This window comes from Malaya genurostris, chromosome 3 (assembly GCF_030247185.1).
Source record: "Malaya genurostris strain Urasoe2022 chromosome 3, Malgen_1.1, whole genome shotgun sequence".
Taxonomy (NCBI): domain Eukaryota; kingdom Metazoa; phylum Arthropoda; class Insecta; order Diptera; family Culicidae; genus Malaya; species Malaya genurostris.
The window spans coordinates 86,879,040-86,899,590 of NC_080572.1; the positions used below are offsets into that span (position 1 = coordinate 86,879,040).

Consider the following 20,551-nt stretch of genomic DNA (forward strand, 5'->3'; position numbering starts at 1 on the left):
GTGTGGAAACTAGTAAACAAAGCCTAAAATTTCACTTGATTAGTGAAAATACGGTGGATTCAGAATAGTTGTAAATTTGGAAAAAAAATAGATTACTGCACTCTCTGTGATTGGTTTGTCAACTCTGTCGAGTTGCTATTTTCTATCCAAATGAATATAACCAGAAAGTGTAGGCTGTGAAACATGTGAGCATTGGCCTTTGTGTTCTCTGAGCGCGAGGATGCGAGCGCGAGTTTATCACGGCATTATTTAGGACGGGTTAAACGAAAGGTTAACGAAAAAACCAAACTTTCATGAAAAACAGGTAATAGTGTGAAAGAACACAAAAGTCTAATCGATGTCGCGTTGCGTTTCTTTTTTTTTTTTGTTGCTGTTGCTGAATGCAGTGCATTCCACTTACCCGTTGCTCCGCTAGCATGAGATATCCTCGGTCGCGTGCTTTCACGAGATCAAGTTTAGCCTGTTCACTTTCGATATTAAAATGTCCACCGATCGAATCGATCAGGCCGTTGTCTACGGCGGTTAACAACGGCACAATCACACTATTGTTACTAATGTCACGCACCATTGTTGTTGTTGGATCAATTAAGCCCGTTCGGATAGTTTCGGTAAGAGTTTTTTGTTGGTTGGGATGGAATGGGTCCTCGAAAGTACCACTCTCACCATTATATAAATTGTAGCTGAGAGCTTCCATTAGACAAATTGCACGTTTCGGAGTGATCAACAGACCAGTATCTACTGCCTGTTGCAAGGATGTCAACTTGGACGTATTCGTATCGAGCACATTCGATTTTTCAGCATCGATTAGACCCTTACGGAACGCTTCGGGCAACGGGAGGTACTTCTTTTTGGCACCATCTTTCAACAGAACCGACTCTGGATCAATGTAACCTTGACCGATGGCGTCTTTTAGGTTCAACAGCTCAACCAGATCGACGTCGGTTGACTCACCACCACCACCAATCGCTGATGATTTGTACAAAAATTTACCGGTCGATAGATCCAGAAGACTAGACTCAACCGCTTGGTCGAACGTAAGTGGTTCTTTGACATACACGAGCTGATTACCATCGAACACGAAGAATGACTGTTTCGGATCAATTGTGGCACGGCTTTCATCTGAAATCAGCTTTTCCTGCAATGCAATTTTCAGAGGGACAAATAGTCGACTTATGGGGTGCTTAATTACCGATTTATCAACAGACAGTATGTCATACCTCAACGCATCCTTCAAATTCATTTCCCGTGGACTCTTACCGATCGGCGACTCTTGCAGTAGATTGTCTATGCTTTCTTTTCGTTCAAGAATTCTACCCGTGATCGGTTTCTGAATTGTAACTAACAAGCCCTTGTTCAGTGCTATATCAAAACTGTACATTCTATCTGATTTACGGTCTACAACCTTACCCTTTTCTACATCTATGTCCTGATCTGCTATCGCCGTTCTGAGCGGTTTGTCCTGACCCGTGATTGCATCTTTGTAAACTGTGGTTTCAAAATCTAATAGTCCAGTATCTAACGCTTCCTGCAAATTTACGTGTTCGCCGGTTATTGGTTCCACAAATGTACCAGAATCTTGACGATACAACTGTAGTTTGATGGCTTTTTCCATCGATAACAATTTTTGATTTGTTACGATTAAACCCTTTCGTCTAGCTTCCTGTAAGTCAATTTTATTTCCCTTCGGAAGAACATACACACCTTCCTGATCGTCAATTATCTTAGCATTGATAGCCTCATCCAGTCTGATGTACTTTCCGGTGAGTGTGTTCTTCACGATCGAAGACGACAGGCTCACCACATCCTCTCGGCAGGCTTGTGCGAGTGTGATTTTGCGGTTCGTGCTCGGATGGATTACTTTCCCACTCTGTTTATCGTAGAAACCCATTGCCAGTGTTTCGTAGAGACCGAAACCGGCGCTTTCAATATCCACAATCAAACCCAACGCTAAAGCTTCATTCAGGGGAATGAATACTTCACTACCAGGCTCTTTGAAAACCCCTTCCCTTCGATCAATCAATTTAGCACGGCATGTTTCGAATAGATTGAGCATAATTTCATCCTTCTCGTTAAAGTAGCAAGGAAGTTGCGGATTGATGATAAACTTTCTCAAAGCTTCGTGCAAAGTGATTTTACGCCCCGAAACCAATTCATCGATCTTGCCACTCTGATCGTCGTAAATACCTTGATGGATAGCTCGTTGCAAACTGATGGGACCATTTGCATCATATAGCAATCCAATATCAAAGGCATGCTTTAACGTGATTTTATCATTACCATGTTGGACATTGGAGTTTTGACCGTTGATAAGGTCAGACTCGATCGCGTCTACTAGGTCTAGGTCTTTGTAGAACCCAGTGGCGGAATCTTTGATCTGAACAGAATTGGGATCAATGACCTTCTCGGCAATTGCTTGCGAAAGTGTCAATTTTCGTCCCGTCTTAGGATCCATGAACAGACCGCTACTTTCCCGGTAGATACCTTTCAGAACCGCTTCACTCAAACTGATCGGTTTTCTAACCTCCACCAGTAATCCACGGTCGAATGCTTCTCTAAAATCAATTTTATTACCCACTTCATCCGCGATCGTGCCACGTCTAATGTCAACAGTGCCGTTTTCAATCGCAAGCTCAAATGGCAAAATTTTACCCGCAACATTCACAATAGTAGATTCCGGATCTAACATACCTCGCCGGATGGCACGCTCCGTAGACATTTTTTCCGGAGTTGTCGTACTGCTGAACTGACCAGATTTGGGATCATACAAACCTCGGAAAACGGCATCCGGGAGGCTACATCTACGTTTTGCCACAACAATGATACCACGTTCCAGCGCATCTAACATACCCATGCCTAGCCCAGATCCAGAATCAATAACTATACCAGAGACGGGATCTACCAAATTCGCTCTAATTGCATCCGCCAAACTAACGACGCCACGGTTCTTGGAATCACGAACGATTAAATCACCCGTTGAAATTTCTCCATCGTCGATAGCCTTCTGTAACGTGATGCCGGGTGCCCCATCAATATGGAACATTCCATTGGCTGGATCGTAGAATCCCCTGAGCAAAGCGTCCGAAAGCGATATTGGCTTCTTATTGCTAAGGATATAACCTTTTTGATAGGCTCGATCGAGGGTCAGTTCCGGTTTAGTAAGAACGCCTCGTACGTCATCCAGCAAACCCGTTTGGATAGCTTCTCCACATTTGATAATCTTATCCTTCCGCTCATCTCTGATCAACACACTCTCGATCTCAACCAACTGAGAGTCGATTGCTTGTCTCAGAATGTTTTCCTCGCCGTTCCCTGGATTGAGAATCATGCCGGATTTAGGATTATAGAACTCTTTGTTCAGTACATCAATCAGACTGTGGGTTACTTGCTTAGTATCCATCAGTTTCTTTTCCAAGGCTACATCCAATGATACCATTTCATCGGTTACAGTATCCTTTAATTTCCCGGACTCCGTATCAAGCAGTTTGTTATCTATAGCCGCTTGCAATGGAACCAGAACATTACTTTTAGTGTCTTTAACGTTAGATATCTTTGGATCAACGATACCCTTATCAACCGACTGCTGTACATCAACCATTTCTTCGGTGATTGTATCTAAAATTAATCCAGATTCCGGATTATACAGTCCCTTACGAACAGCTGCTTCCAGTGAAATTGGTGTTCGCTTACCTTCTAGTAGATACCCACGGCTGTACGCTTCATTCAGATCGATTTCTTCTTGGGTTTCCCTGTTGAAGATCACTCCTAATTTAAGATCAATGATTCCTCGTTCGATCGCAACCCGTAGTGAAGTAATCTCTCCATCGGTTGGATCCCTCACTGAAACAGAATCATTGGCGATGAATCCTGCCCGGAGAGCCTCAGCAATCGGTACGCTTTGATTGTCTTGAACCAGCTCTCCTGTTTGAGGATTAAACTGACCTGCGTCCAACACTTCGGTCAACGTTGGAGATTGATCAAGATTTTCGCTGGATGGCTCGCGTTGAACAATCCAAGCACGTTTGCAGCATTCAACGAACTTCACTTTCTTGCCGGTTTTATTATCCAACATATGACCGGTATGTTTGTCGATCAAGTGTTTCTGAAGGGCAATATCCAAACGTTCGTATTTCTTTCGACCCAAATCCTTAACATAAACGGTGGCCGGATCAACGATACTTGCGTTGTAGATGAGGTCATGGAATGAAATGCGTTCACCATCGTTTGGCGAAATGAAACTACCACTTTCCGGATCAAACACCCCCAAGTCGACCAACTTCTGTTTCGTCAAAGTCTCGTCGATGATCAGACCATCCGGTTCTCCATCAACGAAGGATATCAATTCTTTGGACATTACATCAACTATGTCGTAAATTCGAATGTTTTGATTGTTCAATCCTTCTTCCACCGTATAAGGCATTTCTTTGTCATCGACCATAACGCGACAAACTTTCGGAATAATCTTACCCTGAGAAATAGCCTCACCAAGAGGCATTCGTTCGTATGTTTCATCTCGTATCAGTTTCTCGGGTGTACGCTCAGCGATATCAAATGTAACGTGCTTTTCGGGAGTCTTCAACTTGCTGTCGGTACTTTCCGAACCGATTATACCTCCGATGGCTTGCTGAAGATCTTTCAATTCCCGACGCCCATCGTCCGGTGAACGTTCTTGTTCTAGGAAAGCTGCCGTTGCATCGACGACACTTGACTGCGGTTGCCTAGGCACTGCGGCCAAATCATTATCTTTTTTCAGTGCATCTACTACCGCCTTACCAGCAAGTATCGGAGCCCCTACCAAGGCCATAAGACCGAGCTTCGCTGCGTCGAGTACCTTCTTACCGGTGTCGCTGACCGCGGAGTCCTTGTCCGTTGAGCTTTCAATTGGATAGTGAGTGTAATTGTCCACTGGACCCGTGGCGATCGGGTATTGCGTTTGATTGGCCAACGATGGTAGATCATGTGGACGACTCACTTCTGGTGTTTCCTGTTTGATCGGGGCTTTGTAGTCATCAGTAGCAGCGTTATCACTTACTGAAGCATTCACTTCATCTAGACGATTTGCCGGCAATTCTATTTGCTCTGTAGATCCAACCGAATCAACATGTTCAAGCCTTGGCTCCGATATTTTTGGACTTTCAATGTTATTTATAGTGTTATCCGATGTAGATAGATTTTGTTCAAGTTCTGCCATATGATGTTCAGGTATTGAGGACTCTTCTGAAATCTCCTCATGTTTGATTGATTCTGTTTGCAATAAATTAGAGTCATGCTCTTCAGGCCAACTAGAAGTATCCATGGTTGTTGGAATTGATTTCAAGCTCGGAACACTTGACGATTCTGGAGATTCTGCTAAAGACTTTGCTATTTTGTGGTCATTTCCAGGTTTCGATGGTGCGTCCTCTAGAGAAATGTTTGGCTTATCATCAATCAGTTGTTTCTTTTCAATAGAACTTACACCAGTTTCAGGCGCCAACGAAGATCCATTAACAGAAACATTTTCCGATTCTGAGACTGTGTTTTGTTCCTCGGGTTGTTGTTTGTTTGCGTTACTTGTATTGTATGTGGCCTGAATTTCTCCAGCACTTTCTTCTTTTATTGTTATGTTTGTTGCAATTTCCTTTCCCGAAGCATCTGATCTTTCGCAAAGAACTTCGCTTTTTGGCACTTCTGGCTTGTTTGCTGTTGTCATTTTCTCATCCAAAATACTTGTATCTTCGGAAACAACTTCAGTTGTGGGCAATTCTTCCTTTATTTCTGGTATTGTTTCCCTTTCAGACACATTTATTTCGGTGGATATAGTATAGTTGGTTGGTACGTCTACTTCTATTTTCGGCAAGACATTATTTTCCGATTGAGCCGTTTTTGTGAAAATAACTTCACTTATTGGTACGTCGTCTTCATTAGATTCAACACAAGGACCAGGTAGAAGCTCAACATCTTTCTCTAAATGCAATTCAGCTATTTTTGTTACCTCCTTATTTGGATCTTTGATTTGAACCTCAATAGGCATCTGTATTCCAAACTCTGGCTTCTCTATTGATGTGACATGATTCCTATTTACTGGTTCATCCTGAGTACTACTACTAGTTACCGAAGTGTCTGTGGGTAATGGGTTATCAAAAATTGTTGTTACTAATTGAAGTTTCGCTGAACTAACATTATCACCCGTAGTGTCAGTATGTTCTACCGATGATTCCGTTCTTTCACTTTCCTTCTTTTTGAATACATTTTTGACAGCACCAGCGATCGCTATCCCACCTAAAACTGGGGCACCCACAACAGCCATAAGACCGAGTTTAGCTGCATCTTTGATGTTATCACTTAGTTTACTATCACTTGAGCTTGATACATTTGTCTTAGACGCTATCTCCGTCTTTGGGGCATTTTTTAACGAAACGATGTCATTATCATCTTTGGTAACAATCTTATGCCCAAGATCACTTATCAGTTCCGGATTTTCCACAGTCGGTTCGACTCGACTAATCATTTTGTGAGCCATCTCCGGGGATCGATTGAGTGCTTCATCACTTGCGGTTTTACTAGCAATGTAGCCACGATCGACTGCATCGGAGATGGACATCACATCACCACTGTCCGGATGCCGGAAAGTTCCCTTACTCACATCCAGCAGCCCACGTTGCAGAGCGTTTGTGAAATTTATGTTCACCTCTTCATTCAGCACCTGCTCCTTCGTTTGATTTTCATCGCTGATGATTCCCCGCTGGCGGGCTTGATCAACGGTCATGATCTCACCGGTTGTAATGTCTTGAACTTCAGTCGCAGATATCAGAGAATAGCCGGATTGGATTTCAACTGTGTTTGTTGTGATCGTGTGGTAGGAAGAAATGGATTCGGTAACTGAGGTAAGCGCTTTATTACCTTGCATTCCTTGCACCAGTTCTGGTAATGGTTTGACCTCTAAGAGACCCGTTTCGATGGCTTCATGAAGAGGGATTTCCTCGGAAGTCTTTGGATATCTGAACAATTCATTTACTGGATCGATCAACTTCTTATCGATGGCCTCTTCGATTACGATCGAGTCTGGATGCGGGGTGAAAGGTACTGCCATGACAAAGTCATTTTTGATGGCTTCGCTGACATTTGTGCGATTTTGTGTAACCGGATGGATAATTTCTTTGCGATCAATATCCAATAGATGCCGTTTCACAATAACAGGAAGAGTCATTCCCACCGGAGGTAATTGACTAGAATAATTCGGCATCAGGAAAACATTCTGATCAATTGCGTCCGCTAGTTTTAAATTGTTGATTGTGCACTGATCTTCATCTACAAAACCGGATTTGATGGCTTGTTCTAACGAAACTTTTTCCTTGTTTTCAACTAGAATTTCAGTCAGAGGATCTATAATCTCACAGATGAGAGCTTCTCGCAGTGTCAACAAACGCCCTGACTCAGGATGGTAAATTTTGGAACTCTCAACATCAAGTAAACCTTGATTGACGAGCTCCGGAATTGCAATTGATCTTGCAAGTGGAATGAAAACATTATTTGTACCGTGACGATCAAGTATACCACGTCGAATAGCTTCGTTTATTGTCAACACATGACCTCTCTGTGGATCAACTATTTGGCCACGGTTACCATCCACATGCCCGAGGGATATCAACCGATCAAGCGTTTGATTACCAACAAACATGTTAGAATCTTCCAGAATAGCTGCCGTTTCTTGATCAAGAATGCCCCGTTCTGCGGCATCTTTTGGGCGCAGAATACATTTTCGCATTCGTTGCAACACAACGGGTTCCTTTGTGTACTGTTGAGTATGATCAGTCACGGTAACAACAAAACTTTCCGACGATCGCCTGCTGCTGTCTTCAACGCTTAGTTTCTTCCTGAGAGCAGCTCGTTCAGGACTTGGAAGTTGACTTTTCGTTATCAAACCTCGTTCGTAGGCAACCTCAATCGGTATTTCCTTTCCAGTAGATGGATCTATAATTGTCTTAAGCAAATCTAGAGCTCCTGCAGCAGCAACCAAAGGTGCTCCGCAAACAACCAGAGCTCCTGTATGGGCAGCTTCAATTAATCCCACTAACTTACCCGTGCGATGCTTGATTTCACCAGTTTGACTGTTGAGAACACCACGATCAAGTGCCTCTGGAATTGTGAGAAGCTCCTCGGTATTTGGATCCCTGATCTTCACCAAGTTCGAATCTATTTTACCACTTTTAACGGCATGGACAATGCTAGTCGATTTACCACTATCAGTAAAGATGACGAGAGCCGTAGAAGGATCGTAAATAATGCCAGGTGCAAGCTGCAACGGTTCAGGACTAATCAACTCTGGGGTTTTCATACCTTCAACTTTCACTGCACGATCACTGCCGGAAGCAACTTCGAGTAAATCTGGTTGTCCGGGGACTTTAGTGACACGGATGGTACGATTCATTACCCTGCCATCGGAACAACCATCGGAAACATTCTCGAACACTACCAAATCACGATCGATAGCTGCTCGCATGGTAATCTTATTACCATCCGTCAATGCATAGTGACCTGTACTGTCAAGAATGGATTTGTTAAGGGCACTTTCGAGGGAAATCTTGCGTTGTGGATTTTCAGGATCCACCACAAGTGCAGAGTTTTGGTTGATGATCTTCAATCTGATAGATTCTTCAAAACTCACCAGACGATCGGTGCCGGGAATAATAAAAAGGCCAGCGACCGGATCAAACATTTTCTTTGAAATGGCTTCTGAAAGAAGCCAACCATCCGCTGGAAGATCGTACGATTGAGTTTGCTTTCGTTCACCATCTAGAAATTCGGTGGTGATGTTGATACTTTTCGAATTACCACTTTTAACTAGTCGAGTCTCAAACTCCAACGGAATGGATGAAGGTTTGGTAGTACTGTTGGTAGGAACTGTGTTATCGACATCCCGAAACGGAACTGATTCCGTATCGGGTAGGATAAGGCCATGATTTAATGCTTGCTGTACGGAATAGACGTTGCCAGTGGCAGGATCGCGATAGGTACGCGTGTTTTCATCAATCAAACCACGACGCACTGCTTCTGTGAACGAAAGAAGAACGTCCGGTTGTGATTCTACCTGCTCACCGGTGTGCGTGATTGTAACGTAACGTTTTATTGTTTTCACAACGGTTTCCGTTGTGAGCGTAATGTTCAGTAGGCTGATCAACAGCAAGGCACCCTCTGGGGTTATAAATTTACGCTCAATTGCTGGTTCTAATGGAAGAACTTTTCCCGTTCCTGGTTCCAGCAGGAATCCGGTTTTAGTGTCAATCAACTCGTGGTAAACTAGTTCAATGATAGATAACTCACGTCCCGTTTCGTCGGAAACACCACATTTTCGGTTGAGCATTTCGTATACTTCCGGACGGATCAATTCCTGAGCAACGGCTTTATCGAGATCGAGGAGAACCCCCTTTCCAGTATCAAGCTGGAAGCGATTGTCTTTCTTACGAATCACATTTTTCGCCAGACCGGTGTTGAGGGAAACGAATTCACCGGAATGTGGATCTTTGAAGCCCAATATGTTGAAAATTGATTTGACTGAAACCGACGAGATAAGACCACGGTCAACCGCTTCTGGAATAGTCATCAGTTCTGCCGTTTCGCTGTGACGGTAACGATTCTCGAAAGTTAGTATGATTTCCTGTTCGAGAGCTTCCCTCAACGTTAACAAATCTCCCCTAGTTTTAAATACACACTTAATGCTATCGCTATCTAAGACCCCTAAACTAATAGCACCTGGAATATTAACCCGTTCGCGTCTCGTGGGAGACGCAATTTTGTCCGTTTTATCAAGCAAATTCAAATCACAAACATCTTTCAGAGTCATCGGTTTATGGATGAGCTGACGATTGCGTGCTTCGACGAAGGTAAGCTTTTCTTTTGTCAGTGGATTCATGTAGCGACCGGTTTTTGCGTTCAAAATACCCTGCTCTAAAGCCTGTGCCACCGTGATCATGTTGTCATTCTTGGTGTCCACGATTTCCCGCAAATCGGGATTGATAAGCTTTTTCGCGATGGCTGAATCTAGTCGGAACGTATCGCCAGTGTTACGATCAACCACCCAACCACCGTTGTCCACCAGACCCTGACCGATGGCGTCGGTCAGCGAAAGTGTGTGCGGTGCAATCTTGATTGTTTCGTTGCGAATCAAATAACCTAGCTCGTATGCATCGGTTACAGTGATAAGGTCACCGGTTTCGGTACGGTAAAGACCACCGCTAGTGTCCACCAGACCTTGCTTGATGGCATCGACAATACTTTTTGCTTCTTTTTCATTGTACTTTACAGTGCGGTATGGTTCCTGGCTGGTCGTTACCTTGATTCGTTTTTCCGTGCTGTCGTAACCGTTTTCCGCCTCGAGAATTTCCTTCTGTATAACCTCCAGTAGACTCATCGGGCGCCCGTCGCGATCAAGTGCCGCACCCGGTCTCAGTAAATTGTTCACCAATTCTGCATCGATCAACTTCCGCCGTGCTGCCTCCTCCAAACTCAAGCGCTCTCCGTTGACATTCAGCTGCCCACTTCGTACATCCAAAATCCGCATCTTGATAGCTTCTCCAACGGTTAAGATTCTACCGCTCATCGGGTCCACTATGCCCGGTGTGTTCAGTATGGTGTCACCCATATCCGTACCATTGTTTGTGCCTACCGCTTCATTTGTACGCGAGATACGCTTCAAGCTACGAATTTCCGTGAATTGCACCGAAGAGGCCTCGTTCGGATGGTGCATATCCGATTGCAATTCTGTCTTACTCACTTTCTTCGTGGGGGAACATTCACGCGAATTCTCCGACCGGCTGCTGTCCGTCGTGTCGTAGATCAGCTTGTTGTTGGTAATTTTGGTGATCCTGTGTAAGAAGACGTGATACAATGTAGTAAACAAAGAAAATGTGATCAATCGGACACTGAAAAGACTGTCTAATGACTGACTAAAAGTAAATTGGTGTGCACAAAAAAAAGACCTGGAATTCTTGATTCAATAAGTTTAGAAAGTGCATTACTGGTTTCATTATAGTACTATTATTAAAACTACAACGTACAACATTAGATGGTTACATTTCTCCAGTTCGAACGAAATCTCAAATCTTCATCCTTTCGATGGAGCCCATCAGCGGCCATTTCTTCCTTTTTCCGCATTTGCTAGATGTACTTGACTGTCCAGTCGTTTCGTCGAAGTTGTTAAAGCTGCCAAGTATTTTTCGATTGCTCGAAATTCCGGTTAATTCGAAGGATTCATGAGCTTGGGGACAAAATCGATCTTGTAGGCAGTATACCGTTACAGAACCACCTTGAAGTAGTGGCAGCTAGCCAAATCTTCCAAAAACTGATATTACCCCTATGTTTGCAGATGAACGGAAATACGTGCTTTTCCAGTCATTCTTTGAAGTAGACTGGAAATCGTTCGTTAAATCATGACCTTGTCGGCAAATACGAATTCGAATTTTCCCAGCACAAATCGCCTGCTAAATCTTGACCTTCTCTGCGAACTCATGAACCCGAATCTTCCTGGTGCGTTTTTCACGTCGTTGCAATGCAAATCTTTTGATCCGAAATCTGTTGAAATCGAGTTTGACGTATGTTTCGTCGTCGATCAAAGTGCAGTCCATGTGTTTCGTCTAAACACGGTAATACCAGAGCCATACACACTTTTCGGCCACGGAATTCTTTTTCATGGGTCGGTCCGGATGTTTACTGGCAAGCACCGACTTGTATGCTTCCCTGACTAGGACGTTCCGCACCGTCTGAAAGTTTCGAGTTCAATTTGACGTTATTTCTGAACGCGACTACTAATCAAATAATTCCTAAATGTACTTCAATCAATCTTACACCAGTTGCTCTCTGTAGAAGTGTAAACAAACCACTGTCAAAGATTTTCGATTCCCAACACAAGAGCGTACGGGGGTGCACCAATTTTATTTTAGTCAGCCTGTATGCGCTATTGGCTAGAAACATTCTTTCCACGTAAATGCTATTGATTAATTAATGTCTACGGGGTGCGTCCCGATAACGGTTAAATGCAGGTGACTACTTACCGCGTTGCCGAGTAGGTGCTAGTGAAGACGTCTTCGCTGACCTCTTCGAGACCGTCTGTTCCGTTACTGTTGCTTCCGTTGCTGCCTGTCGGACGACCGAGATTGAACTCTACCCGATATGTCCGAAGCGGCTTATGAAGACTTTCGGCGAAGCGCTGTGGTGTGATCGCATTATAAAAAGAAAAAAAAAACAAGACACGGAAGAGAACGCGGAACCATTAGTAAAAGTGTACCCGTAAGATGCTTCTGTTGGAAAACACATCGTAAAAAATCATGATTTGTGGTTTAATTACCCTGAACTCGTAGGAGAAGTCATATTCATAAACGCGCTCCTCACGACGTCCTCTCCGATTTTTCTTCTGTCCCGACATTTCACCACCGTACATTAGTATTCGGATCAATCAATTTCTAATGACACGTTTCCCGGTGTCGACTTTTGCATTCATTTACTGATGAAATGGAAAGTTTTGCCTCATCCCTGGTTTCAGTGGTTCCGCCCGCAATCGTCAAGGTAAAAATTTTACTTTTTCACAACCTTGAAAATTTTATCGTGGCGATCTAGACCGACGAAGTTCTATGTTTGAAACGTGCACAGTTTAGTCATGGGAAAAAGACACACCCCTCCCCGAATAGTATGGCTATGCTTCGATAGCTATACCGATTGGTAACAACCGGAAAGCACAAGAGATTTGCCGGATTCGATTGATGGTTGCATGTCTAGCGAGAATAAAGTGGTACAACATGGTACAATTAGGATCAATTAATTCTTTTTTACTTTCATCTATAGTCCTGTACAGTTCCGGTTTCAATATTTTCAATTCTTTGCTAATTTCAATTTCTGGTTTCGGTTACGACTAAATGCAGTTAAAAAGGAAATAGCAGAAAATGATTGATTGGTGACCAACCGGTTCTAGTAAAATCCGCTTCTGCACTGTTGTTTCAATTGTTTAAAAATGACAGTTATCACCGTCGTTTATTTGCTAAACAGTCAAAACATTCGGAATCGTAAATATGCGCTTTTTTAAAAAACAAAAAACAATATTGTCATAACCTTGAACGAACGAAAAACATCGGCTATAATAAACGAAGATGCTGCAGAATTGTTTGCAATTTCTCGGTATGAAAATAAAAGCGAACCAACTATGAGGCAATCGATAATTTAGCTCTGGTTGCTCTCGCAGCAACAGCAGCAATTGAGTTTACTTTTCACTGGCGATGACCTCCGGTAAAATCAATATGAAAAATCACCAGAAAAAAAATGGTAAACATTCTTTTTTTCTTCACCTTTTCTGTATCTCATCCAAAGTCATCAGAACCGATTCTATTTTTTCATCACCAATTACATAAGTCGACACACCACCGGCACATGTGTAAAAATCATCACCGTCTCATCTTTTTGGGGAGGAAAATTGCAAATCTGAGGAGAGGAAAAATCGAGCCAACGGACGATGTTTCCACTTTGAATGAGTATTTTTAAATTTTGTTTACATCCTTGCCTGAGGTTGGACACTTTCATCTTCTACGGCGTCAAGAACAGCAAAATGCCTAATGTGAAAGATGTATGCGTGGCAATTCAAAACGGGTTTCACTAATCTTCCTACGAATTACTACGCGTCTCCATCGGAGTGACTGTTGGTGGTCGGAGGAAACACAGACGACAGGTCGCTCGGTAAGTGCTTTCCGTAGTGGAAGGCCGTTTGAAACATATTACCTGTGAAAAATGAACCAGACAGACGTCACAGACTAGAAGATGAAAAGTGTCCCATTACGAAGATAGAAATAATTGTTCATATGCTCTAGTAAATTCTTTGGATGCTTGAACTTTTGCTTAGTTTCTGATGCTTTTCCGATTGTTGCATATACTAGTAAATTAATTCCACTTTACACCCAGAAACATTCTTTTATTTCCAACACAGCTGTCACGATTGACCAACGATGACTTTCAACTATGATTGCCCGTATCCACTAGTAGAAAAAGGAAAATCCCTAACCTCACTTTGAGACAAACGTAGTGATAGTAGTGATTCGAAAAGGATCAAACATATGACTCGCTTAAAATTGCTACACGGAGGAATCTGCTCGGAAAAGGCCAGTAAAAAACACGAGTCTCGTTTTGGGGTACTCATTCTCGAGAGTTACCAACAGCTGACGTGAGATACCGGGTCGAAGAGTACACGATGAACATATGATTCCGTTTATGATTAGAAGGTAAACGAATCGAGCTTTTGAAATGAGTTCAATTCTTAACTTGAAATTAAGTATATATAAAAGATTTCCTATTACAAACCTCTGTTGCAAAAAACAAACACTCCAGATTTGGCAATAATAGATAATCTCCCAAGTAGTAGTACAAAGTATGTTGCAACATTAGCACGAACATGTTTTGTATATTACACTGGTTAAAACAAGGATTCTTCATAGCATAATTAGCTATCAAATAGTTAGGTTTGCAAGCACATCTTTTTGTCTTATTGAACTAATAATCATTTATAAGTTTTCGTCACTTATTTCAAACATTAAATTAATCACAGCTTAGTGTTTAGCTGCCAATTGAAATCAAGTTAATTTGACGTTGTGAAACCATTACGAATACGTAAGCGTTTGAAAAATGCGCTCTCTAATATGACGAGTTGCAATTTCATATACACTTCATCCTGAAATTCCGGAACCAGAAGCCGGATCCGGACAAAATTCTACGACAACTTATGGGACCATAATACCGAATTTTGTGAAAGATGATGAGATGATCATAAAGGCAAAAACGTGCTTAATCCACCTAGCAGGTGAGATGATACCTTTTTTATCATCCGCATGTGTTTTTTGCTTTGTTTTTTGTCGGCAATTTAAAGTTTTATTCACTAATTATCCTGTAATGTAGAAACTGAAAATAGGATGGAATTTAAACCTAAATCTGTGATAATCGATTGAACATCTCATGAGATGTCGAAATAAGTTCCACTTTAGAGTTTACGGTTATTTACGGTACTGCCAGAACCGGTATTCACCGTATTCGCATAACCGAAAACGATTCGTATGGCCATAATTTAATATGACAAACAATTTGTAATAGTTATTAGTCCAACTTTGAGCCTTTTTGGGATTGTCATCTTCTATATCGGAATGAATTTTAAAATTACCCTGTAATTTCAGAATCGGATAAAATTAATTAATTTTGTATGGGACCATAAATCCTTCAATTTGAACTTTTGTTTTTGAAATTCGATTTGGCCTTTTTTGAGAAAACGATTAAACTTTGAGAAACGATTCTGTACTGGAACCGGAATTCAAAAGTCAGTGTAGCCGAAGTCAGTTAAATTCATGTGAGAAGCTGTATAGTTTACATTTGATTCAAACTGTTTGCAAATCAGTGTAGACATCTTTGAGAAATCGTAGTGCGAATTAAATTTTTGGGTTCCTTCCGAATCGAAAACTGAATACCGCTGAAACTGAAATAAGTTTATTTGGTTATCGACTATCCAAATCTGCAAACCCGATAAACCTGATAAATTTTAGTGAAATGGACATTTTTATACTAATCACCCTGTATCACCTGAACCGGAAGATGGATCTGACTAAAAAGCGAGATGTTTTATAGGATCTTAACAACATTCATTTTAATCTTTTACGGTTCGTAGATTTCATTTGAATCTTAGATCGGTTTAGCCATCTACGAGAAGAATGTTTGACTCATTCAATTTTAATTTCGTTTCACATATCATCCTGTAATTCCGGAACCAGAAGTCGGTTCTTAACGTAATTCAGGAACCTTGTTTGGGAGCATACGACTTTTCGTATGCATCTGAGTTTGTAGAACACGGTTGAGTCATCTCCGAGAAAAATGAGTGAAATTATTTGTCACACACGCAATTGCTGATCTCGACGAACTGATTCGAATGGTATATGGGTGTTGGATCAGGGTCATTTCGCCGAATGACATTTCGCCGAATGGGCCACTTCGTCGAATGCCATTTCGCCGAAAGGGTCATTTCGCCGAATCCTGAAATCATCTTAAAATCGTAATTAGAATTGATTTAAAATAAAGACAAATGAAAGATGGTAGTGTAAACGCCCGTTTTGTTGACCTACAATTATACTTCATGAATAAAAATTGAATCTTGTACTCTTGAATAAAGATTGATTCATAAACCTCAGAACGGAGTTCCCAAGAAAACTTGTTGACTATTAGCTACTAAGCATCAAAGCGGTAAACCTTGTGAGTAATCTTTAAAGTCATCTATAACAAAGGACAACTGAGATGCTTTCACAGTGACTATAAACAGTCGCCGAATTTTTGGGACAGAAGGGTAAATTTAAGCATGCCGTGAATTCTTGGGTGATAACAGAATAACAGAATTCATCAAATTCTGTGTCTGTTTCGCTTTTGAATTCAGTTGAACAAGCTGTAAATGATTAATACTTGTATACTTTTGTATGTCAATTCAAGTAAATTGTGACGTTCTTTTTATGTACATCTATTGAAAGGTATGGTGAAGACTCCCATCAACTACATCACTAACTGAAAATGAGCTACGTCTGCTTAAAATTAACGACATCAATAACTTAAATAATAAAAATAACGAGGAGAAGAAAACAAAACAAGAAAAGAACCATCATCAACAGCTAACGAATAATGTCGTCACCGAAGGTACAATCGAGAGTATTTTTAGTGAATTTCATACAGTCGAGAACTCTTTCATGCTCATCAAAAGAAGAGAAAAATCGTAGAACCGAAACATAACCAACAACTGCGATTTGTGAACCAATTACCCCTCAACTAGATAGCAATGAGAACGTTGTTTGTTTGAATCCTCACTGCTAAGAAAAATGAGAGCAATGAAATCCAGTAGTAGAAAACTATTCATTGATTCATTGCAATGTAATTTGACAAATCAACTCTGATTAGTTTCTATGATTTCGAGTAGTATATAGGGATGGTACTCGGAAGGTAAAGTATTGATACTTAGGGTATCGGGATACCAAAATTTTGGGTATCGATACAAGGTATCAAAAGGCAATAAAGTATCGATACATGTAAGTATCAATTAATATTTCCGCAGCAATCATTTTGAAATAAAATAAAATTGTCGACTATGGCATTATTTTATGATAGTAGTGTAAAGTGTTATAATATGCCCCCCTTAAGAATGCATTGAGATATTTCTAAATGTACAGATATATTTACTTCGAGGAAGTAGGTATTTCTTAGCAATACACCTGAGGAACATAATTTTCAATGGTTCCGGTAGAAGTGATGAGAATTGATTGATACAAACAAATTTTCCAGAACAACCACATTCTCAATTTCGTAGGCATAATGCCCCAGCAACCGTATAATATAAAACAGTGGTATGCCCCACAACAATGAAACAATATGCCCATTGAAATGTCGATATAAAAGAAAAGCAGATAAAGAAGATATTCTTTGCATCATAAATTAATTGCATAATCAATTAATTACAATTAGACAATAAACATGTTTATTCCTCCCAATCAGGCCCGTACCCAGGATTTCGTTTCGGGAGGGGCCCACAAACAAGAAATAATGCGTCTGAGTGACAATTCTTGTGCCTTTAGTATTTTTCGTTTTATATTTTTTTTAAAGAGTGAATGCAAGTATGTAGCATTTTAAGTAAATATGTACTCTCATATTTCGGATTGGACAATGAGAGATTTAAGCAAAAATTTATATGTGTCAAAGGGAAGGGATCGATTTTTACATTTCTTCTAGTCCTAGTCCCATAATTCGGATTCGACTTCTAGTTCCGGGAAAGGTGAGTGATGAGTATTAAAACCTTCAATTTCAATGGTGTGTTCTTATAAGCCACGATGTAAGAAGGAACAAATATTTCGAAACTATTCAGTAAGCTCTTCTAGTTTTGCAAAAAAAATTGTTGGTTATTTGTCGAACAGATGGTCAAGCCGATTTTAACAAATTTATATTGAAATGAAGTGCCTTATAATCCCACGTGATCCTATTTAATTTCATCGAGTCAACTTCCTGCAGATTTGTTTGTAAATCAGCAGATTTATAAAATAAGCTGTAGACATGTTTCATTTGCTGACCTTTTTGTAGACTTTTAAAAATCACGTTTTTAGTAGACGTTTGTAAAAATTTACCGATTTTTTAAATTACCGCGATCTTTTTTTTTGTTCGCTATAACAATTCCGTGCTTCATTCTTTGAAGAAAATTTGGAGTTCGCGGATTTTTTTTTCGAGTTTAAATTTTTGAATATATTTGAGATTTTACAGGGTGATGAGTATAAAATTTAAATTCCTAATTGGGAGTGATGATGTAACAAAAGAAAAATTTTCTTAGTAGCATTCAAAAACTCCAAAACGGAACTCACGTAAATTTCTCAGAGCTCACACCGATTTTCAGTCGCTTCAATAATTCACACTTATATTACCGAAATCGGTAATGTCCTGTTCTCTGGCGTATAATAACGGAGTAAGTCAACAGTAACCGACCGACACCATCATCATCAGCATAGGTGAACATGCATCTGAAGTGTGCTCGCGTTCATCTTTTTTATCCTGAGTATGTATGTAAGTGCAACATCCAGCGGCAGGACATCTTTTTTATGCGCAGAATCGTGCTAAAACTATGATATGTTTGCTCAGTACTAATCTTCATGGCAATTTCTGATCATCCAGTACCATTTCCTTTAATTTTGACATTGATTGTAATCACTGTGAAACGCGACTTTTGAGCCTCGAAAACAAATTCGATTGCAAAAAGAAGCGGGTTATTTAAAACTGATTGGTAAAATCTTCTAATTAGCACATCTTGTTAGTTGATAACCAAAAAACTCATTTCTGTTCCTGATTTCGGGAAAAAAAGTTAAAAATCCCAAAATGGAAATTACTTTACTTCAATTTCGGGAGGGGCCCGAGCCCCTTCGGCCCCCCCTCTGGGTACGTGCCTGCTCCCAATGCTACATTTCGTTTTAATAACCGTTATAAATCTTCAAAACAATATTTTAACTCGAAGCATACTGTTGAATCGAAGGTGGGCATAATGTCCGTAGAGTGACTGTTATGAGAAAATTAGTATATCGAAGAAATGGCTTTGTTTCTCCGGATTTTTATACTGTAAATAGATACATTAGCACTGCTAAAAGTTAAATACTAAGTAGCAACCGACCATTAGACGTTTTACGTGGTTAAAATGCTTGTTTAGTTGAAGCAAAACACTACATCGAAAAGCTGCCTAATGATATTTTCATTTTTTCATATTTTCCATCAAACGACAACTGCCAAACTTGCATAGCAGAAACATCTTACGAAAAGATAGTGTTAGTGCTAAAACTTTTGTTTAGAAAAGTCTTGAATACTTGAAAAAGGAAGGAGGACGTTTTGACCAGCAGGGGCGCTTTATAACACTTTCTCCTACCTGGGGAACGGGTATAACGTGATGGGTTAGTCGATGCCTTTCATGCAGCCCGCCTGGGTTCGATTCCCAACCCCGCACATAGGATCAGAAAATTTTTCTGGCCCGAAGAGGCGAATGACTTTAAGGTTAAAACCTCTATAAACGAAACAAAAAAAACTTTCCCCTACAGAAAGGGTTTTCCATAAATTTTGGTCAACTTCAAAGAATTTCCGCCGAAGAGCCATGATGATTTCACATTTCCCTTATTTTCTCGAAAATTTTCATGTCATTACTTTTATGTCGAAACACGGATGGTACACAAAAAGCCAATTCCTATTGAACGTTTAGGAGTTTTTTGGTTTGTGCAAAAGGCACATATTTTGTTTCTATTTCTTCGGCTCATCAGTGCTAAGCTATCGGTTTAAATTGAACTACTAGGCGCGAGATGGCAGTTCAATTTGAACTGCTTTAACCACTGATGAGCCGAAGGCAAAACGCGAAGAAATAGAAACAATTCAAAAATTAATTTCAATTGAAAAATTGAAATGATTGAGAGTATGGCCTTCATGTGCGTGTTTTGTTGATGGTCTTCGCTCATTTCACTCTCTTTCAGTGCACTTGTGGGACGAAGCGAGATTGTCGAGAACGAATTTCAACGACGGCTAGTCCACGTCATACCACGAACATGGCGCTTCGTCGAATCCGAAGAAACAAAAAAAGTTCTATTGGGGACGGATAAAGCGGGATGGGCTAGTCGATGCCTTTCACATAGCCCACCTGGAATCGATTCCCAAACCCGCATATAACCTTAGAAAGTTTTTCTGGCCCAAAGAGGCGAATGACCTTAAGGTTAAAGCCTCTATAATTGAAACAAAAAAATTTCCGTCATAAGGGGTATTGACTTTAATCCGTTGCGATACTGTAAGTATCGAGACCAAAAATACCCGATTCTTGAAAGAAAGTATGGATACCTCAAAGTATCGACTCGGCATCGGACATGCCTAGTTGTATATAAAAAAATAATTGAACTATATTTTTCTCTAACATTGTATTAGAAAATTAAGAAAACACCAAATCAATGAATATTTCAACTTTTCTTGGCACTCCATGTGAAATCAGACTGGTACAGAATCTGGAGAAAGGAAATAGCAGCAA

At 40.7% G+C, this 20,551-nt stretch overlaps 1 protein-coding gene across 50 annotated transcripts in view; it reads right to left on the bottom strand.

Moving 5' to 3' along the window:
* LOC131437101 (dystonin) overlaps positions 1–20,551 on the bottom strand; it is a 531,610-nt gene that overhangs the window by 56,076 nt on the left and 454,983 nt on the right. For 35 of the 50 annotated variants that reach the window (XR_009230701.1, XM_058606235.1, XM_058606233.1 and 32 more), the window contains 2 exons: positions 12,024–12,178; positions 401–10,838 (listed from right to left, as the gene is read on the bottom strand). The exons of 5 other annotated variants lie outside the window; for them this stretch is intronic. Coding sequence is in view for 44 of the 45 variants with exons in the window: in XM_058606235.1 (XP_058462218.1) it covers positions 401–10,838; positions 12,024–12,178 (10,593 nt within the window). In the remaining variant the exon portion in view is untranslated. Of the gene's footprint in view, positions 1–400; positions 10,839–12,023; positions 12,179–12,316; positions 12,779–20,551 lie in introns of those variants that run through there. 10 more of the 50 variants (XM_058606248.1, XM_058606249.1, XM_058606247.1 and 7 more) reach the window with 3 other exon arrangements.